Source organism: Prionailurus bengalensis, chromosome B2, assembly GCF_016509475.1.
Source record: "Prionailurus bengalensis isolate Pbe53 chromosome B2, Fcat_Pben_1.1_paternal_pri, whole genome shotgun sequence".
Taxonomy (NCBI): domain Eukaryota; kingdom Metazoa; phylum Chordata; class Mammalia; order Carnivora; family Felidae; genus Prionailurus; species Prionailurus bengalensis.
In genome coordinates this window covers 23,686,135-23,708,742 of record NC_057349.1, presented here as the reverse complement: position 1 = coordinate 23,708,742, position 22,608 = coordinate 23,686,135, and the positions used below count along the sequence as shown (strand labels likewise).

General features: G+C 42.3%; 1 protein-coding gene across 1 annotated transcript; it reads right to left on the bottom strand.

Moving 5' to 3' along the window:
* Positions 1-554: 554 nt before the first annotated feature.
* Positions 555-9,505, bottom strand: RPP40 (ribonuclease P/MRP subunit p40). The gene is made up of 8 exons (XM_043590898.1): positions 9,383-9,505; positions 7,623-7,767; positions 6,234-6,302; positions 5,328-5,423; positions 4,524-4,649; positions 2,600-2,798; positions 2,332-2,466; positions 555-771 (listed from the first exon to the last, which is right to left on the bottom strand). The coding sequence occupies exons 1-8, from the start codon at positions 9,503-9,505 to the stop codon at positions 573-575; spliced, it is 1,092 nt and encodes a 363-aa protein (XP_043446833.1). The 3' UTR covers positions 555-572.
* Positions 9,506-22,608: the final 13,103 nt, after the last annotated feature.

Here is a 22,608-nt window from a genome sequence, read left to right as displayed (position 1 = left end):
CTTTACAATATACAGTATCGAAACATCCCTCCTTGATCCAGAGGCAAGAGTGGAACACACACTTAGGAACCAGCTAACCTGAGGTCAAGTCTCAGATCCACAACCAGCGTGATCTTGCTCACTTGTTTATACTCTGTGCCACTATTTCCTCCTGGGGTTCATGTGAGAAATAAATGAGGTGATACACAATCAGCACTTACAACAGGGACTGGCCCTGAGAAGTATAATCTAAGGGCTTCTTTTTATTATTATGTGAAAAACCTGTAATCATACGCCTGAGTAATGGCACACATCTTACCCAATGGTCCAACAGCGCCTGTTCCCTGGCCATCCTGGTCTGCTCTACCATGTAGTGACCCACACCTCTGTGCTTATACTGACGCTGACCAGGGGTAGTCAACTATGAGCTCTGTACTGGATGTCAGGCCCAGCTGCACTCACAGGATGGGCCCTAAGTCAAGAGTAGAAATGCCATCATCATACAAGCCTGGGTGAACACACAGCCCTTTACCATTAAGAAATCTGAAACCAAACAGAAACATACACAAACGTGATTTAAAGTTTTGTAGTTTTTATGGTGGACAGTCATCGTTCGCCCCAACAGCCATCTGAAGCCAATAGTCTTGATTATTAAAAATCACGAAGTTGTATAAATGTTCTCCTCCTTTTCGAAAACCATGTTCATTTTCTCTCCACGAAACAGGACTGTCTGCAAAGCCTTGAACTGACAATGTAACCCAAGGAGCTAATTTTGGCTCATCAAAGTAGCGACTGAAAAAGAAAGAGAAATCTTAACAAACGGGAGGGCTAGGAACGTTCACATTTATATTTTTACTTATTCAGAATGAGTGGTATTTCTGATGTTCCAATGAAGCTCAGACCTTAGCTTCTATTGATAAAAAATTAAGAGATACAAATTACATTCAAATTACTATGTGGTGAACTCAATAAACGTTAACCAATACAGAATGCACAAAACCAACTTCAGCAGTTCCTACGCTTACTATGGAACAACATGTAAGATGCAAAGAAAAAAAAAACCACAGAAGTGTATAAAAATAGTTTCCCTCCATTTAACAGTGTTGTTCACTCAACAGTCTGTGTTCACGGCAACACTGCAGAATAATTTACTGGATTTAAATAAAATCCAAGCTTCTTTTTATTATTTTTTAAAAAAAATTTTTTTTTCAACGTTTATTTATTTTTGGGACAGAGAGAGACAGAGCATGAACGGGCGAGGGGCAGAGAGAGAGGGAGACACAGAATGGGAAACAGGCTCCAGGCTCTGAGCCATCAGCCTGACGTGGGGCTCGAACCCACGGACCGTGAGATCGTGACCTGGCTGAAGTCGGACGCCTAACCGACTGCGCCACCCAGGCGCCCCTATTATTATTATTTTTAATGTTTATTCATTTTTGAGAATGAGAGAGAGAGAGAGAGAGAGAGACAGAGCATGAGCAAGGGAGGGGGAGAGAGAGGGAGACACAGAATCCAAAGCAGGCTCCAGGCTCTGAGCTGTCAGCACAGAGCCCAACCCTGGCCCAAACTCATGAACCCCGAGATCATGACTTGAGCTGAAGTCAGCCGCTCAACCGACTGAGCCACCCAGGTGCCCCTAAAATCCAACCTTCTTATTGAGGAAAATCAAACTACTAAACTAGTAAGTGAAAAGGGGTATTAGACTTAGAAAACCCGCAAGACTTAAATCTTAGACATTTGAAAAGTGAAGACTGCAAAGGCATTATGTTTATTTCATAGTCTTTTTAATACGGGAATGGAGTTTCCTGACATTAGATACAATGTGGCGTTTTTTCTGGAGAGTACCTTTCCGAACCCCAACCACACACCCCATCCTGCGTGTCCAGTCCCTGGCATGTGAACCCTGCCCTGGGCAGATGTTAAGAGCGGGAACAGATGTTAAACATGATTTGGTTTCAAAGATGGTCAACTTGCTTTCTCACCCCATTTCAAAAAAAAACCTTTGCAGAACTCTAACATTTAAAACAGACCATAACGTGTTCCATAGAGTATCACCATTTTCCTAAGTGGTATTATAACTTTTGGGGCACGACGTGAAAAATGAACAGCTTGTTTTCAAGAAGCCTAATTAAACTCTGCTCTTTGTCTTTTTGTTAAGTACAAACAGAATTTTCCTCTCACCAAGGACAGTCACATCATTTAAGATGATAATGTTACCACACTGTGCACCCAAGTGAGGAAAAAAGAGAAGACGTGTGCAAGACAGCCCTGAGGTCTGGAACAGTAGCCCTGCCCCGGACATGTCACGCTGGCATGAACAAGCAAGACCTAAAAGGCAAAAAAAGTTCTCACCACAGCTGTTCCAACAGGAGACGTATCTTCTCTGGAACTATGAACCCAGTGATTGTACACAAATAAGCTTTTGCCACCACCGTGCTCGGCTGAGGACAACAATAGGTTGATACGAAATTATTCGGCTCATTATTTCTGTAGCACACACAGAAAGAGAAAGAAAGAAAGAAAACACCTCTGTTATCTCCCACCTGATCATTTTCAAAATATAAACCCCCGTGAAGAACGCGGAGCTGGCCACGCCCCAGCCCGGGCCCCCCGGACGCACAGTTGGGCGTTACTGAAGACGGCGCCCAGCCAGTCCAGGAGCTCCGGGGCGCTGCAAGCCGCCCCCGGGGCTCCCCCCAGCTCGCAGCTCCGCAGCACCGGGCACTGCAGCTCGCTCGCCGTGCTCAGGGCTACTCGCGGCTGCCGCTCCTGAATTCCGTAACTGGCAAAGTACGACATCATCCTTGATTCTTCTGCACCTTAGAACACACCATAAAAGGCCATGTGAGTACTGGAAACAAGTTCGGCGAATCCCTGGAACCACCCCATTCCCTCCCGACAGTTCCGGGGAGCAGGCGGGATGAAGTAAAGCAGAAGGAGGGTGTGCAAAGCTGTATTCAAATTAAAATCATTTAAGTTGCTTTGGGCTCCTTGGTGCCAAAGTTCTGTAAACATTCGCTTTCTTTCACTTTTCCTGGAAACGCGTAACCCTTTCACGTCCAACCCATAGTAGTATCATAGGCGCCCTAATCTGAGAATTTTGACTGACTAAATAAAAAAGCACCACTTGTGTATAAATAAAATTAGTGAACTCTACAGAGAGGAGCTTATTTGCATAATCTCTCTAAAGGAAGCACAAGACGAACTGAACGATGGCAGCATCTCATCTGAGCTTGTCTTTAAAAACCCAGTAAAATCAATGTATCTTCACGGATTTTCCAACAGCCTTGGGAGACAGCGATAGTGGCCCCCTTAGTGGGGGGAGCAACAGGCAGGCCTTCTTACTGTCCAGGGCAATAGAAATAATCTGCTCTCCATCTCAACCCCACCTACCCCCATCCCCCACTACCAGGAGCAAAGGTCAGCAGGCTTACTGGCCAGTGTAAGACTGGAGTTCCGGATTCCTCTTCTGTAATGCAGCCCACTCCATGCGCGGGTGTCACCTGGCCCACTGTGTATCACTGTGTAGGTACTGGGACTTGGTGCACTACTGTATATGCTCATAGTCCAGCCACTGACACTATGAATAATTAAACCCTTTGCCTCTGACCTGAGTCTCGTACCTTCTGCCAGCATCCATGAGACTGTGCAGGCTAACTTCTTAGCTTACAAGTGGGGAAAATCTCAGACCTTCCCCAGTTCCTGATAAGCCCTTAGAATAATATGGAGTCTTAGGAACACAGAACTCTCCAGAACCCAATATACAGAAGGTACTCAATGAACACTTCGAGCAACTGAAATGTCAGTCAGTGTCTCTGCCCTCTTGTATCTCTACCATAAGTAGGAGAAACACTGAAGCATTCCAGACCCATGCAAGCAACGTACAGCACCCAGTGACCAGAAACTTCCGAGGAAGAGCAGATGGATAGGCGTGATCTCCAAAATGGACCTATGTGTCTCCCTATTCTCCAAAACAGAGTACCACACCATCATAACTGATGATCTGACCCATGACAATCTTGTGATGGACCAAAGATACACTCTAAAAGGACCAAGGCACATGGCAGTTGTAAGCAAATCAACATTGTCTGGGGACCCCTGAACTAAATTTAACGTTCAATCAATTTCAAGTTATGACAAATTTAACCTGACAATGAATGGTCTGCCTGATTATTATCTTGCCATAATCAACAGTTTGTATTTAGAATGTGTGTTATTTAAAAATGTGCAGCCAAGGCTATCTGAGGTAAGCTGCAGGAAGGAAGAGGAGAAACAGATAAGAGTTAGCTGCTCTGAAGCCATGATCTCTGGATCCAAACATACCCCACGGTGATGGAGGCAGATGCCTGTGGGCCTAGATCATCTTGAAGTATAGCTCTTGGGGAGGACAGAGGGCTGCAAGCAGCTTCCTGAATAATGTTTATGCATATATGTATACAATATCCTAGACCATAAGGATGAATCACCTGTTTGAATTCTCTATTACCCCCCTTTAATCAATAACTGGATTTCCAAGTCATTGTATTGTTACCTATTTTTCATACCTGTGTGATGCCAAGCCAAGAGAAAATCAAATTTCAAGGGCTTCTTTTCTTTGAAGGACCAAGAAACTCTTTCATACTTCTTAGAATCCAGGTTAAGGGATAAATCCATCAAATCAATGGAAACAACTTAAAAAATGGAAAGAGGAATACATCGTTCATTCACATATACTACAGCCTACACTGTGGCAAAAGTGTTGTATTAAAAAGCATCAGAATTTTTGGAATTTTGTGAATAGTAAAAATTATTTTGTTCTTCTTGCACTCCTTTGGTTTACCAAATCAAAACTCTGCCTTGTTTTAAATTCATACTTTTTCCTAGGTCAAAGACCAAGAGCAGAGGTCCTTGGGAAGTCAATCCTAAATCTACCTATGGATGTGGCAGCCTCACCTATTCACGTTCAAACCGGACACTATCAGTAGAACCATCTCTTTTCACTCACAGGTGAATCTCTGCTAGTAATCCCCAAAATTTGGTGAAAGTAAAGGAAATTCTTCATTAAGAACAAGTTGTAGACTCTTATGTTGGGTTCATTACTTTGAATTTTTGGCCCAAAACATATATTTAATGGACCATTCCAACTCTGTGATCTGTATAGGATTCAGCCTACAGCTGCAGAGAAATAGATACAACAGCAATCTTATTCTCTCCAAAGCTCAACCTAGAGCCCCTTGAGTCAGAAGTTTTAAAGACAAGAAAAAGCCATAGTTCTGAACAAAAAGAACAGCAGCAATTCAAACATTTAAACTTCAATAGCTACAGGACGATTACTGACTTGTTGGAAACTGATGGAGCATAATACTTACTAAACTTCATGATTTTTCTGCCAGAATACTGAGATGGACGACCTTGAAGTCCAGTTTCTTCATAAGTATCTTTATCCAGTGATAAAATTAATTTCCCTAAAAATCAAATAATTCCCCCAAAAAAGATGCTAAAATATGACATGTTCTCTGACTGAACAGAGAACACAGCAAATTCAACAATTAGATATGAGGGTAATAAACTACATACAAGGATCTTCCTTGTGATACAAAGATATTATTTATATATACATCTTACTTATGTAGAAGGATATTTTAATGTATTATACATACACAGATATTACTTATGATAGTGAAAACAGAAATATGTACATTTTTATTAAAGAAATAATAGTTAAATCATGGTATATCTATTCACTGGAATACCTTCAAAATATGAAAAACAGTAAGTCAGAACTATATGCCCTGATATGGAAAGATGTCTATGACATATTGGGGAAAAAAGCAAACTGAGAAACAGTTTGCAATTGCAATACAATGCAATTTATGTTAAAAAAAAAAAAAAAGAACAAGCTTTATGTCTGTTTATAAATTTATAGAAAATGTCAAGAGAAGGGAGCCTGGGTGGCTCAGTCAGTTGGGAGTCCAACTTCAGCTCAGGTCATGATTTCATGGTTCATGAGCTTAAGCCCCATATCAGGCTCTCTGCTGTCAGTACAGAGACCGCTTCAGATCCTCTCTCTTTGCCCCTCCACTGTTCGCTCTGTCTCTCAAAAATAAAATAAAACATTAAAAAAAATAAAGAAAATGTCAGGAAGAATAAACACCAATAATTCCTAATTGTTAACAATAATTCCTTCTAAGAAGGGGAATGAATCTGGAGTTTTGACTTTTTTTTTTTTTTTTTTTACAGTATTTCTTCTAAAATCAAAGATTGAGTGTTGTTACCATTTGGCAGCAGGGCAACTGTATTATCTTCATCAATATTTGTATGGTATGTTAGTGCATAGCACGAACCTATAAGAGAAAGCCCAGACCAGAAATTAAGGAAAAAAAAAAAAATCACACCTACAAAAATTTAGCAGATTATCTTTACACTGTAACAAATCTTCCAGGTGATTAAAGGTCAGTATCCACCACTGCTCCAGCTCACTCAATCAACCGTAAACCTGCCAAGGGTGAGCTGGAGGACACAGAGGCCACACTCTAGCTAGTTCATGCCCCCCCCCTCCCCCCAGGGCCTATGTGTGCCAGGTGACTACCATCAAGCAGAAAATGGACTCAGGGTGGCGTGCGTACCCTTGGGGATGCTGGCAGAGGCACAAAGTAGAACACTAGGGAAATGTATACACTGGAGAGGAAAGGTTCCAGGTAAAGTTTCAAAATGTGCCAGGAACTTGTGTGAGGTTAGGAAAGCCTCGGAGCCTCTCTGAACCTCAGTTTCCTCACCTGTAAAATGGGTATCATAGCCCTAATTTGTAGAGCTGTTGCAAGAGTTCAGATAGGTAAAAGTGCCTGTTGCAGCCAGTGTCCACATTATTAACAAATTAGTACCGAATTTCAGAGCAGATGAAAGGAATGAAGTTGATGGGGCCAGGGACAACATGTCCAGTTTCTCCAGCAGTGCCAGCAGCACCTGAAGGAGAGGAACTGCAAGGAACTGGATTCTTCATAGCTCCATGCAGAGGACAGACACAGGGCCGGCAACAAGATAAGGGGCTTACTCACTCACAGTGATTCATGTAGTGAGGGTGCATTCCCTAAAGACACTGAAATACAGTTTCAAACAAGTGGCCCCTACAAAACAACTACAACAGAGAAATCAACCCAGCAGACACAAATGGAAATGGGGTGAGCAGAAGAGGGTCAGAGCCACAAAATCTAAGCAGAAGGCACTGAACCATAAACGGGCACACCGCCTGGTGAACAGCCGCTGTGGCTGCATCAGGAGATGAACCCTTTGAGACTGCTGAGTGGGGACTGAGTGGGAACATAGTGGTCTCTGCAGCCACACACCCAATAGCAGTGTATCTGAACACACAGGTCCCAAGACCTTCCTCTCCCTGAATCCTTGTTTTAAGATGAGAGATACCTTCATCTTACAACATCCCCATGCCACACTTGTGAACAAGTGTAATCAGAAACCACCACCTAACGAGAGCGCCAGAAAGTGTAGGGTGAGAACACTGAGGGCAGGGGGGCGATGCACGCACTTGACCCCACAGACCATCTCCAGAGGCCCTGTTTAAGACAAGGGAAGACCCCTAGTATTGTGATGTGATCTAACTATCCTTCCTCAGCTTGCCACGTTCATAGATATGATCAGGTTTTCCTCACCTTTCTTCACAAAGGTGTTGATGAATTCATGTGTAATTAACTCATGAAGAGGTAAGTTCTTCACAAAGTAATAGGGTCCGGTTTCCATGACCAGGTTTTTCAGTTCTTTTGATAGTATCCCACATTCAGGAATCAGAAATGAAACCTATTGGAATGTGTAATATAAATAAGCCTTATTGTCATGTAGATTAACCCCCAGCTTTTTAGGGATGCTTATAACATATGAAGGCTGCTAACTATTCCCCCACAGGTTTCTACAAAACTCTTAAATTAATTTACCAGTCTCAGGAAAAAAGAAATTTGACAATTCATGTTATTTGTGTATTCAAACATTATAGGAAAGCTGAATGAGAAAAAAAAATTAATAGAAAGCTCTTGCTTGCGTTTCATCTTTTGCAAATAAGCAATATCTTTTATATCCTGTCCACTACTCTAATTTTTAGGGCAATCTAGTACAATGGAATATCCCTAGATTTGTTTATCCTGGGACCAGCTGGAATCAAAGGGACTGTCCTTTAGGGCTTACAGAAACTTAGGGACATCAATCATTAACAGGCTCCACGAAAGCATAAGTGCTCCTGGTTATTTCCATTTTCTAGACAGAAGAATTCTACAGATCAGCCCAGGTGGGAGAAGGCACACACCCTGACTGCTGCTGGTGAGGAGCTGGAAAGCTTAGATGGAAATCTAAGGCAGAGATGTTAAGCCTAACCAGTTTCAAATGTGGCCCAAATGCTCCACACCTTGAAAAGTGCTCTCCCAAAGCTCAAACACCAGTCTATTCCTGAGGGACCAAGGTCACCATTTGTCTCTGAGAAACTGCCAGTCAGACCTGGGTGGAGATTAGGCTGATCAATTTCAAGTAAAAGCAAAAGGCTTAAACCGGTTTAAGTCGAGTTTTTGGAGGCCTCACCACTTAAATGGGTTGGTGAGAACGGACCATTAGACACTTGACTGACATTTGGATTATTCTCCTCTTCTCTTGCCAGATGCCGGATAAGCCAATAATTAACCTCACTGATGCCTCAACTTCCACATCTGCGGAAAGGCGCCCCATGCGGCTGACATTTTTACAAAGCAAAAGCCAAAGTTACCCGCCCCCCCCCTCCCCCCCGTAAAGCTCTTAAATTGTGCTTGCAAACAGGGACACCACGACTCATTTCACTCTAAACCTGACAACCTAGAGCGCTCCAGCTGGAGACCACAGAAGGTAACAGGCAAAGTGGAAACTTCTCTCAGAGATAAAACTAGTTCCTCTAAACAGTTTAGAAAAGCATGTGCTTCCTGGGTCTGGACTCGGCAAGATGCTCCCATGAGGTGGGAGAAAGAATCAAGAGGTGGGGAGGGGCGCGAGGCCCCAATTTGGAGCCAGTCCGCGGCTCCACGTGGCATACGTCACAGCGTCTCTACTCCAGAGACCCGTGCCTGACTTCTTCCTCCGAAGAAAGTGTTCCACCGGGGGCGGGGCCAAAGTAGCCAGCGACGCTTTGGAATCGGCCCGGAGCAAATCGCCCAGCCCCTCCTTGCGAGGACAGGACACTGCCCCCTACTCCCGGCGCATCCTGGGAGTTGTAGTCCTGCAGCTCTGCAAGCTACCAGCTCGGAGTAGTATAGAGACTACAGCTCCCAAAGTGCCTAGCGCGGGGCCCCGCCCCTCTTCGCGCTGAGGGCGGGCTCCTCACTGAACGTGAGTTTCCCCACATCTCTCCAGCTCCCGGAGACGGGGTGCTTCCTGAGTGGCCCACGACAGCCAGACTCACCCTGTAATTATGGTAGTGCGTCTCCACAAGATGCCGGTGGCGCGACTTGTCATGGCCGAAGTTGGATTTCTCGCAGACCAGCAAGTGTCGGGGAACCTCTCGCAGCCTGCGCAGTGTGGCCATGCTTTCTCCGGCACAAGCCCTGAGCGAGGTCGGGGAGCCCAGTCCCTCCGCTTCGCTCCGCCCCTCCGCCTGGCCCCGCGGGCATGCGCATTGCAGCTGCGCAGTGCCGGTTGAAGCTGCTCGGGCTTAGTGACCGGTTAGGGGTGAGGGCGGGCCTGGGTTTCTTCGGAACCTTAGGTTCCTGAACCTTGGGTACCTGAAACCGCAAATTCATTGCCTACAGGGGAAATACCTGGTACCTGGAAACCTGGAACTTGCTTTTTCAAACCCACCTTTCTCGCCAAGACCTCCGTCCCTCCCTGCTGCTGTCTTGCCGTATATCCTCCCTCTGTTCCTTCACAAATGGTTTAGGAGTTTTGTGCAGGAAGATAATACACAATTTCTGTTTTCGGCCCTACAATACGACTCCGTCGGAACCACTTTAAGATCCCTTTTTAAAAATCCCACCTGAATGGCTTTAAAAATTTTGTTACTATTGTTACAATGTGAGAATTCGTTTTTCCATAATTTTTCTGATCAAGTACTATACGTTTCTCAAGCTGGAGTATGCACAGCCCCAATTCTGTGCTGAGAGGATGCAAAACAGCAGACTATCTGTGGTACAACTGTCTGGAGCATCAATTTTACTGTAAGATTTGGAACAACCGAAGTTACGTAATTTACAAGGTAAGTATTTAAAAATTTTAAACAGACCAGGCCAGTAACGTGTGCCCAAAATGTCAGACTATCTCTGAGAAAACTAAGAAAAACATATTAACCATTATTTTAAACAGGAAAAATTATAAGGAATAGCAGGTTAATTGAAAAATTCTACCAATTTTCTGAATCACAACATGGCACCTAGCGGTGTTACAAATGTCATATTAGGATATAAAATGCTTAAAACATTACCTCTTAGTCACGTCACAATTAAGTAGCAGTGGCCTCTCTTAGACCACCATCAGACGTGTACACACACCTTTGCTGATAATACAAAATTTGCAAAGTGCTGTAATTTTATGGTCTACCAATTGTATTTGGAGCCAATGTGAAGGTTTTCTTGCAAGCCATTTAGTTTAAAATATGTTATTAAGTTTTGAAAATTCAATATAAATTATATCAGCTGAAGATTGATAAACAGCCACTATGCCATTCTGGTATTCATAACTCAGTGTTCTTCCAGGGAAATCGTACTTGCAGATATGTTTTATGGGGGTGTGCCTGTATTATGAAATAGAAGGCAAAAATCTCATTTATTTTAAATGTTTATTTATTTTTGAGAGAGAGCTCAAGCAGGAGAGGGGCAGAGAGACGGAGACACAGAATCTGAAGCAGGCCCCAGGCTTTGAGCTGTCAGCACAGAGCCGGACGCGGGGCTCGAGCCTGCAAACCGTGAGATCTTGATCTGAGCCAAAGTCAAATGCTCAGACGACTAAGTCATCCAGGTGCTTCTAAAACTCTCATTTATTTTAAAGACTAAAGCTGTGGGGGCGTCTGGGTGGCTCAGTCGGTTAAGTGTCCAACTTCAGCTTGGGTCATGATTTCGCAGCCTGTGAGTTCAAGCCCTGCGTCTGGCTCTGTGCTGACAGCTTGGAGCCTGGAGCCTGCTTCAGATTCTGTGTCTCCCTCTCTCTCTGCCCCTCCCCCACTCATGCACTGTCTGTCTCTCTCTGTCAAAAATAAATAAACACTTAAAAAAAAAAAAAAGACTAAAGCTATAACTTCAAGTAAGTTTGGGACTGCAGAATCCTTTCAGCCTCCCTCCACAGTGTTCTGGAGTTCTGTCTGTAATGACTCATTCGTTTCTCCCTGCCTGCTGGGTCATTTCTATCAGTATACAAATGTGCTTAATGTTGTGCATTAAGTGAAGGCACTTCCTTTGACCCTGAATTCCTCTGCATTCTCACCATTCTGTTTCTCTGCTCCGTAAAAGCCACTTCTCTGCACATTCTCTCCTGAACCCAATATATTTTAGCTTTCCTCCATACTACTTCACTGACCTGGCTTTCATCAAGGTCTTTCCATTTGCCAAATTGAAAGCCAAGTTTCTGTTCTTATCTCAGTCTTTTAGCTGCACTCAACACAGATGATACAATTGAACACTTCTTCTTGTATTAACTATATTTCTTATCTCCTTTTTAAAAATTTCTCTGATGCTCTGGATCTGGGGCCTCACTGACTAGGGTGGGACTGCCCCTTCCAGGTTTAGATAACTCCTAAAGATAGTAAATAATTTGTGCAGGGAGCATGTCTTTCATTTGCAAACCAACTAATCCAGAGCTTACACCCTGTCACCTCATCTGGAAACTGTTAGGCTCGCTCCAGGCTAATGTTCCCCTGCCCTAATAACCCCAGGGCCAGGTCCTAGATAACTGGGGACAGTCCTGATACTTCAGAGCCCACTGAAACTGTTTAGACTAGCCACTCCTAAGCCTACATAGTCTGTCTACCCTGCCTCAGTCATTCCTTCCCATAATAAAAGCTCTGACTGATGCTCTCCCCTCACTTCCCCTGCCTCCTGACCAACCTAGAAGCTTCCTGTTGTGGCTCCGGATTCTAGGGAGCTGTGAGTAAAAACTTCCTTTATGACAGTCATTTCTGTGCATGCTTGCCATCCCTGTCAGAACAAATTTCTGGGTACATTTGAAAACCCTCCTTCTTGGTACACTCCCCTGTGGATTTTTGAGAACCTTTCTTCTGGACCCCCGCTTACCTTACTCTACTTCCTCCTGCCCGTCCTCCTCCACTAGATCTCTAGTGATCCATACCTTCCCCGCTTCTCTTTCCTGCCCTCTCTTCTCAGAGTGATCCCTCGTGATCTCAGCTTTCAGAACCATCTATCTGTACCACCAGGCCTGGGTCCTCATCCCTGGGGTGGGGGTGAGGGACACCCAGGCATCATTCTTGACTCTTCTACACTTCTCACCCCATATCTGTGGCTTGTTGGCTCTGCCTGCAGCATGCATCCTGGTGGCAGCCTCTTCTCACTTACTCCCTCTGTTTCTACAACCAGTTTCAGCCACCTTCCCCTCTCTCAGTTGACTGCCAGACACAGGCTTCTAACCACCTCCCTGCTTCCTGTCTTCTCCTGCGGTCTCTTCTCCCCTCAGTATCCAAACCGATCTCAAAAATGTAAAAATGTCATACAGACGTACCTCATTTTATTGCATTTTACTTTACTATGCTCTGCAGATACTGTTTTTTTAAAAAAAAATTTAATGTCTATTCATTTTTTGAGAGAGAGAGAGAGACAGCATGAGTGGGAGAGGGGCAGAGAGAGAGGAAGACACAGAATCTGAAGCAGGCTCCAGGCTCCGACCTGTCAGCACAGAGCCTGACGTGGGGATTGAACCCACGAACCGTGAGATCATGACCTGAGCCACAGGTGGACGCTTAACCAACTGAGCCACCCAGGGGCTTTGCATATACTGTGTTTTTAACAAACTGAAGGTTTGTAGCAACCCTGTGTTGAGCAAGTCTATTGGTGCCATTTTTACAAAGGCATCTGCTTGCTTTGTGTAACTGTCATATTTTGGTAATTCTTACACTACGAACTGTTTCATTATTATTTGTTACTGTGATCTGTGATCAGTAATTACAACTCTGAAAGCTCAGGTGATGGTTAGCATTTTTTTGGCAATAAACAATTTTTTAATCAAGGTATGTATATTTTTTTAAATGTTTATTTATTTTTGAGAGACAGCGCACAAGCAGGGGAGGGGCAGAGAGAGAAGGAGATACAGAATCAGAAGCAGGCTCCAGGCTCTAAGCTGTCAGCACAGAGCCTGACTCAGGGCTCGAACTCACAAGCTGTGAGATCATGACATAAGCTGAAGTTGGACGCTTAACCAACTGAGCCACCTAGGTGCCCCAGTATATACATTTTTTAAGACGAAATGCTATTGCACACTTAATAGATTACAGTATAGTGTAAGCATAACTTTTATATGCACTGGGGAACCAGGAAATTTATTTGACTCACTTCACTGCATATTCACTTTATTGTGGTTGGCTGGAACCAAACTGCAGTATATCTGAGGCAGGCCTGTATATGCTACCCACCCCCCACTTAAACCCTGCCTGGCTTTAACCTGGCTTTTCATTGCAGTAGTGTGAAAGCTTAGATAACCTGGCCCCTGCCTACCTCTGCAGCCTCATCTGCTACCCTTGCTTGTTCATACTATTATTTGTCTGAATTTCTGGTATCTAGAGCTGAAAGCAATCTTTTTATTTTATTTTTTAATGTTTATTCATTTTTGAGAGAGAGCAAGTGAGCATGAGCCGAGGAGGGGCAGAGAGGGAGACAGAATCTGAAGCAGGCTCTAGGCTCTGAACTGTCAGCACAGTGCCCAATGCGGGGCTCAAACCCATGGACCGTGAGATCATGACCTGAGACAAAGTCAGACACTTAACTGACTGAGCCAGCCAGGTGCCCCGAACTGAAAGCAATCTTAATTGACAAATGGATATTAGATCACAGATTCGGGAGCATAGCAAAAGTCTGAGGATGAAGGGCCAGGAATGGCTTAAAAAAAAAAAAAAAAAAGAAAGAAGAAGAAGAAAGAAATAAGAAGCAAAACATAACTGATTTGTATGTATATATCCAAAAGAATATAGTAGCAAATATGAATTTTTAAATGACCACACCAACAGACTTGCAAAAAAAATTACCTTTGATTGTATTCTAAAAACACAAAAATATACTTAGTAAATATAAAAGGATAACAGTTTTACACATCACATTTTGGGACTACGATACAATAAAATTAGAAGTACAAAAATAATTTAAATATGCTCAACTCAGGGCGCTGGGGTGCCTCTGTCAGTTGAGTGTCCAATTTGATTTCAGCTCAGATCATGATCTCTCAGTTCATGAGACTGAGCTCGGGCTCTGCACTGACAGCACAGAGCCTGCTTGGGATTCTCTTTCTCTGTTTCTCTGCGTCTCACCCATACACGCAAATGCACACATTCTCTCTCTCTCTCTCTCAAAATGAATAAACATTTAAAAATAGATAAATATGCTCAACTCTGTGAAAACACTAAAATATTATTCTACATAAATTAATGCCTGCATCAGTGTGCGAATCCAAGGCACAAATACATTGCCTATAAATATACAGCTGACCCTTGGACAACACTGAAGTTAGGATGCACACACTCCTTTATCCCCTGCAGTCAAAAATCAGCATATAGCTTTTGACTCCCCCCAAACTTAATTACTGTTGACTGGAAGCCTTGCTGTTAATAAATTACCACCTATTTTATATATGTATTATATACTATATTCTTAAAGGAAATGAGAAAAATTGTTAAAATGAAGGAAAATACATTTATAGTACTGTAGTGTAAAAAATCCACATATAAGTAGACCTGCAAACTTCAAACCCGTGTTATTCAATTGTACATGCAAGTGTATTGTATTTATACTGGTGAAAGGAGAGAGCTTTCCATCTCTGAAGCTCCTGGGTATGTTCATCAGTAGGCAGCCAACCTAAAATCTGTTAACATCATCCCATTACAGGTGGGAACAGCAGGGAAGGTGGTGCTGGGAACTGCAACTATTGAAGACACCAGTAATAAATCAGAGGACTCCATCCTGCCAAGCCTAAACTTGACCTCACAGTCTTTATCAGCACTGGGCTCCAGGCAGCTGCCACGAATGGACGGGTGTTGGGGTACAAGATCAAAACTACCCTATGATGGCAGGCAGCCTGGGAACTGGATCCAACAGGTACAGTGGAAAAAATCAGCGGCCCCCAAGAGTATATGATGCACTCCAAGTGAGGACTTGAATCCCTGGAGTTTTGGGAAGGGCTCAGAGCCAGACTGCTTCATGTCCTCTCCCTCTGACTGGTTGGGAATCGATGGAACATGCAAACATATTAACACTGGCAGCTGTGTGGACTGTGTCAACACATGGAAGTGCACAAATGGAGTATTTTAAAACAGAACACAATGTTATATGTCAATTGTATCTCAATAAATCTGGGGGAGAAAAGCAGAACCCAAAACAGTCACACCGTCTGACTAAAACTCTGTCACATATGTTCATTACAATTTTGGAAGAGGATTTTGAAATGGTTGACATTTTTTATAAAGCTCATTCTTTTGTTTAAAGTGAAAAACATATGTTTAGAAGTAAATTGGTACATAAAAAATTTAAATCTTAGCTATCCAGGGACTTCAGATATCTAGGATGAGGCATTTCTGTTTATCTTGGATTTTACTATAATGTAAAAACTATTAATCCACAATGCAGTTAATGAAATAGTATACATTAACAGAGATAGGGGCAATCACCATAATTTTATATATAATTATCAATAACTGTATAATAATATATAATATTGCATATTCAGTATTGAACACCTATAATGAATCAGGCACTAACTACCGCAAGCACTTTATATTAATTATCTCAGAATCCTTTCTGAGGTAGGTTTTAGTAGGTTTTAGTACCTTCAACTTAGAGGCTAATTAATAACGCATAGAATAGAATAAGAAACTTTAAAATGTGAAAGGCTCTCAGGGTGCCTGGGTGGCTCAATCAGTTTAAGCGGCTGACTTTGGCTCAGGTCATGGTCTCGCAGCTTGTGAGTTTGAGTCCTGCACTGGGAGTAATATTCAGTAATAATCATATCTTTTTTTTTTTTTTAATGTTTATTTTTGAGAGGAGCAGAGGAGGGGCAGAGAGAGAGGACGACACAGAATTGGGCACAGGCTCCAGGCTCTGAACTGTCAGCACAGAGCCTGATGCGGGGCTCAAACCCACAGACTGTGAGATCATGACCACAGCCGAAGTCAGCCACTTAATCAACTGAGCCACCAAGCACCCCTGTACCACATCTTAATGCATTCATCAGCTGATGGACATTTGGGCTCTTTCCATAATGTGGCTATTGTTGATAGTGTTGCTATAAACATTGGGGTGCATGTGCTCCTTCAAATCAGCATTTTTGTGTACTTTGGATAAATACCTAGTAGTGCAATTGCTGGGTCATAGGGTAGTTCTATTTTTAATTTTTTGAGGAACCTCCAGACTGTTGTCCAGAGTGGCTCCACTAGTTTGCTTTCCCACCAACAATGCAAAAGGCTTTCTCTTTCTCCATATCCTCACCAACATCTGTTGTTTCTTGAGCTATGAATTTTAGCCATTCTGACAGGTGTGAGGTAGTAACTCATTGTGGTTTTGATTTATGTTTCCCTGATGATGAGTGATGTTGAGCATCTTTTCATGTGTCTGTTTGTCATCTGGATGTCTTCTTTGGAAAACTGTTTACTCATGTCCTCAGCCCCATTTCTTCACTGGATTGTTTTGTGGGTGTTGAGTTTGGTAAGTTCTTTGTAGATGTTGGATCCTAACCCTTCATCCAGTATCATTTGCAAATATCTTCTCCCATTCTGTTGGTTGCCTTTTAGTTTTGTTGATTGTTTCCTTCGCTGTGCAGAAGCTTTTTATCTTGAGGTCCCAGTAGTTCATTTTTGCTTTTGTTTCCCTTGCCTCCGGAGACATGTCTAATAAGTTACTGTGGCTGAGGTCACAGAGGTTGCTACCTGTTTTGTAGGATTTTTATGGTTTCCTGTCTTACATTTAGATCTTTCATCATTTTAAATTTATTTTTGTGTATGGTGTAAGAAAGTGGTCCAGGTTCATTCTTCTGCTTGTTGCTGTTCAGTTTTCCAACACCATTTGCTGAAGAGACTTTTTTCCATTGGATATGCTTTCCTGCTTTGTCAAAGATTAGTTGGCCATGCATATGTAGGTCCATTTCTGGGTTCTGTATTCCATTGATCTATGTGTTTGTTTTTGTGCTGGTGCCATACTGTATTGATGATTACAGCTTTGTAATACAGCTTGAAGTCTGGAATTGTGATGCCACAAGGTTTGGTTTTCTTTTTCAACATTATTTAGGTTACTGAGGGTCTTTCCTGGTTCCATACAAATTATGGAAGTCTTTGTTCTAGCTCTGTGAATAATGCTGCTGTTATTTTGAGAGGGATTGCATTGAATGTGTAGATTGCTTTGGTTGTATTGACATTTTAACAATATTTTTTTCTTCTAATCCATGAGTAAGAAATTGTCTTCTTCAATTTCTTTCATAAGTGTTCTATAGTTTTCAGCAAACAGATCTTTTATCTCTTCAGTTAAGTTTATTCCTAGGTATCTTATGGTTTTTGGTGCAATTGTAAACAGGATCAATTCTCTTTCTCCTGCTTCATTATTAGTATATAGAAATGCAACAGATTTCTGTACCTTGATTTTATATCCTGTGACTTTGCTGAATTCATGTATCAGTTCTAGCAAATTTTGGTGAATCAGGTTTTCCACGTAGAATATCATGTCATCTGCGAAGAGTGAAAGTTTGACTTCTTTTTTGCCAATTTGTTTTTTTGGTTTTTTTTTTTTAAATGTTTTTATTTTTGAGAGAGAGAGAGAGAGAGCGCGCGCGCGCGCGCGCGCGCGTGCGCGCGCGCATGAGTGGGGGAGGGGCAGAGAGAGAGGGAGACACAGAATCTGAAGCAGGCTTCAGGCTCTGAGCTGTCTGCACAGAGCCCAACACGGGGCTCGAACTCACGAGCTGTGAGATCATGACCTGAGCCGAAGTCAGACACTTAACTGACTGAGCCACCCAGGCACCCCTTTTCTTGCCAATTTGTATAACTTTTATTTCTTTTTGTTGTCTGATTGCTGAGGCTAGGACTTCCAGTCCTATGTTGAACAACAGTGGTGAGAGTGGATATCCCCTGTCATGTTCCTGACCTTAGGGGGAGGCTCTCGGCTTTTCTCCACTGAGGATGATATTAGCTGTGCATTTTTTGTATGTGGCCTTTATGATGTTGAGGTACGTTCCTTCTACCCCTATTTTTTGAGAGTTTTTATCAAGAAAGTTTGCTATATTTGGTCAAATGCTTTTTTCTGCACCTATTGGGAGGATCATATGGTTCTTATCCTTTCTTTTATTAATGTGGTGTATCATGTTGATTGATTTACAAATATTGAACCCTTCCTGATGCCCAGGAATAAATTCATGGTGAATAATTCTTTTAATACATTGTTGGATTTAATTTTCTAGGATCTTGTTGAGAATTTTTGCATCCAGGTTCATCAGGGATAGTGGTTTGTAGTTCTCCTTTTTAGTGGGGTACTTTGACTTTGGAATCAAGGTAATGCTGGCTTCATAAAGTGAGTTTGAAAGCTTTCCTTCCAGTTATATTTTTTGGGAACAGTTTGAGAAGAATAGGTATTAACTCTTCTTTAAATGTCTGGTAGAATTCCCCTGGCAAGCCATCTGGCCCAGTACTCTTATTTTTTGGGAGATTTTTGATTACTGACTCAATTTCTTTGCTGGTTATGGGTCTATTCAAATTTTCTATTTCTTTGAGTTTCAGTTTTGGTAGTTTGTATGTTTCTAGGAATTTGTCTGTTTCTTCCAGATTGCCCTGTTTGTTGGCATATAATTTTTCATGGTATTTTCTTACAGTTGTTTGTATTTCTGTGGTGTTGGTTGTGATCTTTTCCCTTTCGTTTGTGTTTTATCTATTTGGGTCCTTTCTCTTTTCTTTTTGATAAATCTGGCTAAGTTTTTATCAATTTTGTTAATTCTTTCAAAGAGCTGGCTCTCTCATTGATCTGTTCTGGGGTTTTTTTTGTTTGTTTCTATATCATTTATTTCTGCTCTAGTTTTTATTATTTCCCTTCTATTGCTGGCTTTACGCCATATTTGCTGTTCCTTTCCTAGCTTCTTTAGGTGTAAGGTTAGATGGTGTATTGGGGATCTTTCTTGCTTCTTGAGATAGGCCTGAATTACAATATGCTTCACTCTTAGGACTGACTTTGCTGCATCAGAAGGGGTTTGGACTGGCATGTTTTCATTTTCATTGGCTTCCATGTATTTTTTTATTTCTTCTTTAATTTCCTGGTTAACTCATTCATTCTTTAGTAGGATGTTCTGTAATCTCCGTGTATTTGAGGGCTTTCCAAATGCTTTCTTGTGGTTGACTTCAAGTTTCATAGCATTGTGATCTGAAAATATGCATGGTATAATCTTTTTGTACCTGTTGAGGGCTGATTTGTGGCCAGCTGTGTGATCTGTTCTGGGGAATGTTCCATGTGCATTCAAGAAGATGTGTATCCTGCTGTTTTAGGGTGAAATGTTCTGAATGTATCTGTTAAGTCCATCTGGCCCAGTGTCTCATTCAAAGCCATTGTTTCCTGTTGATTTTCTGCTTAGATAATTTGTCCATTGTTGTAAGTGGAGTATTAAAGTCCCCTATTATTATTATTATCATCAATGGGTTTCTTCATGTTTGTAATTAATTGATTTATGTCTTTGGGTGCTCTCAGGTTGGTGGCATAAATATTTACAATTGTTAGATTTTCTTGACAGATAGACCCCTTAATTATGATGTAATACCCTTCTTCATCTTTTGTTACAGTCTTTGTTTTAGAATCTAGTTTGTCTGGGATGCCTGGGTGATTCACTTGGTTAAGCACCTGACTTCAGCTCAGGTCATGATCTCACAGTTTGTGAGTTTGTGCCCTGCATCAGGCTCTCTGCACAGAGCCTGCTTCAGATCCTCTGTCCCCTCTCTTTGCCCCTCCCCCACTAACACATTCTCTCTTTTCCGCTCAAAAATAAATGTATTTTTTAAAAAATAAATTCCAGTTTGAGGGCGCCTGGGTAACTCAGTCAGTTGAGTGTTCCACTTCAGCTCAGGTCATGATCTCACAGTTCATGAGTTCAAGCACCGTGCCAGGCTCTGTGTGGACAGCTCGGAGCCTGGAGCCTGCTTTGGATTCTGTGTCTCCCTCTCTCTCTCTGCCCCTCCCCAGCTTGCATTCTGTCTCTCCCTCTCTCAAAAATAAATAAACATTAAAAAAATTTTTTTTAATACTAGTTTGTCTGATATAAGCATGGCTATCCTGTCTTTCTTTTGACATCCATTAGCATGATAGATGGTTCTCCATCCCCTTACTTTCAATCTGCAAGTGTCTTTAGGTCTAATGAATCTCATGTAGGCAGCATATAGATGGATCTTTTTTTATCCATTCTGATACCCTGTGTCTTTTGATTGGTGCATTTAGTCCATTTACATTCAGAGTGATTCTTGAAAGATAGGAATTTAGTGCCATTGTGTTACCTGTAGAGTTGGTGTTTCTGGTGATGTTTTTTGGTCCTTTGTAGTTTTTGTTGTTTTGGTCTCCTCTCCTCCTTCTTCTTCTCCTTCTTCTCCTCCTTCTTCTCTTTCTCCTCATCCTCCTCCTCTCCACCCAGAGTCCCCCTTAAAATTTCTTGCAGGACTTGTTTAGTGGTTACTAACTCTTTTAGTTTTTGTCTGGGAAACTCTTTATCTCTCCTATTCTGAATGATAACCTTACTGGATAAAGTATTCTTGGCTGCATATTTTTCCCACTTAGCACGTTGAATATTTCCTGCCACTCCCTTCTGGCGTGCCAAGTTTCAGTGGACAGGTCTGCTGCTAACCTAATGTGTCTACCCTTGTAGGTTAAGAGCCTTTTTTTTTTTTTTTTTTTTTTTTTTAATTTTTTTTTTTCAATGTTTATTTATTTTTGGGACAGAGAGAGACAGAGCATGAACGGGGGAGGGGCAGAGAGAGAGGGAGACACAGAATTGGAAGCAGGCTCCAGGCTCTGAGCCATCAGCCCAGAGCCTGACGCGGGGCTCGAACTCCCGGACCGCAAGATCATGACCTGGCTGAAGTCGGACGCTTAACCGACTGCGCCACCCAGGCGCCCCGGTTAAGAGCCTTTTGTCCCTTACTGCTTTCAGAATTCTCTCTTTATCTTTGTATTTTGCAAGTTTCACTATGATATGTTGTGGTGTTGACCTGTTTTTCTTGATTTTGAGGGGACTTCTCTGTGCCTCTTGGACTTGAATGTCTGTTTCCTTCCCCAGATGGGAAAGCTCTCAGCTATAATTTGTTCAAATAATCCTTTTCCTGTTCTTCTTCTGGGATACCAATGAAATGGATATTGTTTCATTTTATGGAATCACTAAGTAGCCTGTCTCCCTTTGTGCTCTAATAGTTCCCTTTCCCTCTTCTTTTCAGCTTCATTATTTTCTATAATTTTGTCTTCTTTCTCACCTATTCTCCCTTCTGCTTCTTCAATCCTCATTGTGACTGTATCCAGTCAGTTTTACACCTCAGTTATAGCATTTTTTATTTCAGTCTTACTAGTTTTTAGGTCTTTGATCTGCAGCAAGGGTTTCTGTGGTGTCTTCTATGCTTTTTTTCGAGCCTAGCTAGTAGTTTTATGACTGTTCTAAGTTCTTGTTCAAATATATTGCTTAGATCTGTTTTGAGCAAGTCCCTGGCTGTGATTTCTTCTTGACCTTTCTTTTGGGGAGAATTCCTCCATTCTGTCATTTTGGCTAAAGTTTCTGTCGTGTGTGTGTTCTAGAAACCTGTTAATGTTTCCTGCACCTGAGAGTAATGCTGTATTAGAAAGGGGTCATACACTGTTGAGGGCCTGGCACTCCAGGAAGTATTTCTGGTGTATGTTGTGTGTACTCTGCTGTTGTGTTTTGGCTGCTCTTTCCCCCAGGTCAGTCCTCTGCAGAACTCCTCCTGCTTGCGGTGGGGAGTGTTTGGACCTTTCACTAAGTGTGCTTTGATTTGTTTGTTAGAATAAGCCAGGGGCGCCTGGGTAGCTCAGTTAATTGACTGTTGATCTTGGCTCAGGTCATGATCTCATGGTATCCTGAGTTAGAGCTCCACATCAGGCTTTGTGCTGACGGTGCACAGAAACTGCTTGGGATTCTCTCTCTCCCTTTCTCTCTGTCCTCCCCTGCGGTCTCTCTCTCTCTCTCTCTCTCTCTCTCTCTCTCTGTCCCTGTCTCTTTCTCTCTCTCTCTCATACCTGCTACACTCTCTCTCTTCAACCTTGGAGATCCTTCTGCTACTCTGCAGATTGATTTTCTGGGTGTTCCAAGTGACCTGGCCTCAATACACATGCGTTTGAGGGACAAGGAAAGCCCTATTTCTCCACCATCCTAACTCCTCCCCAACAATATACTGTTTAGAGATACAGATGTGGCAAAGCTATAATGAAAGTCAAAGGAATAATAATTTTTTTAAACTTCAGATGAATGATTCTC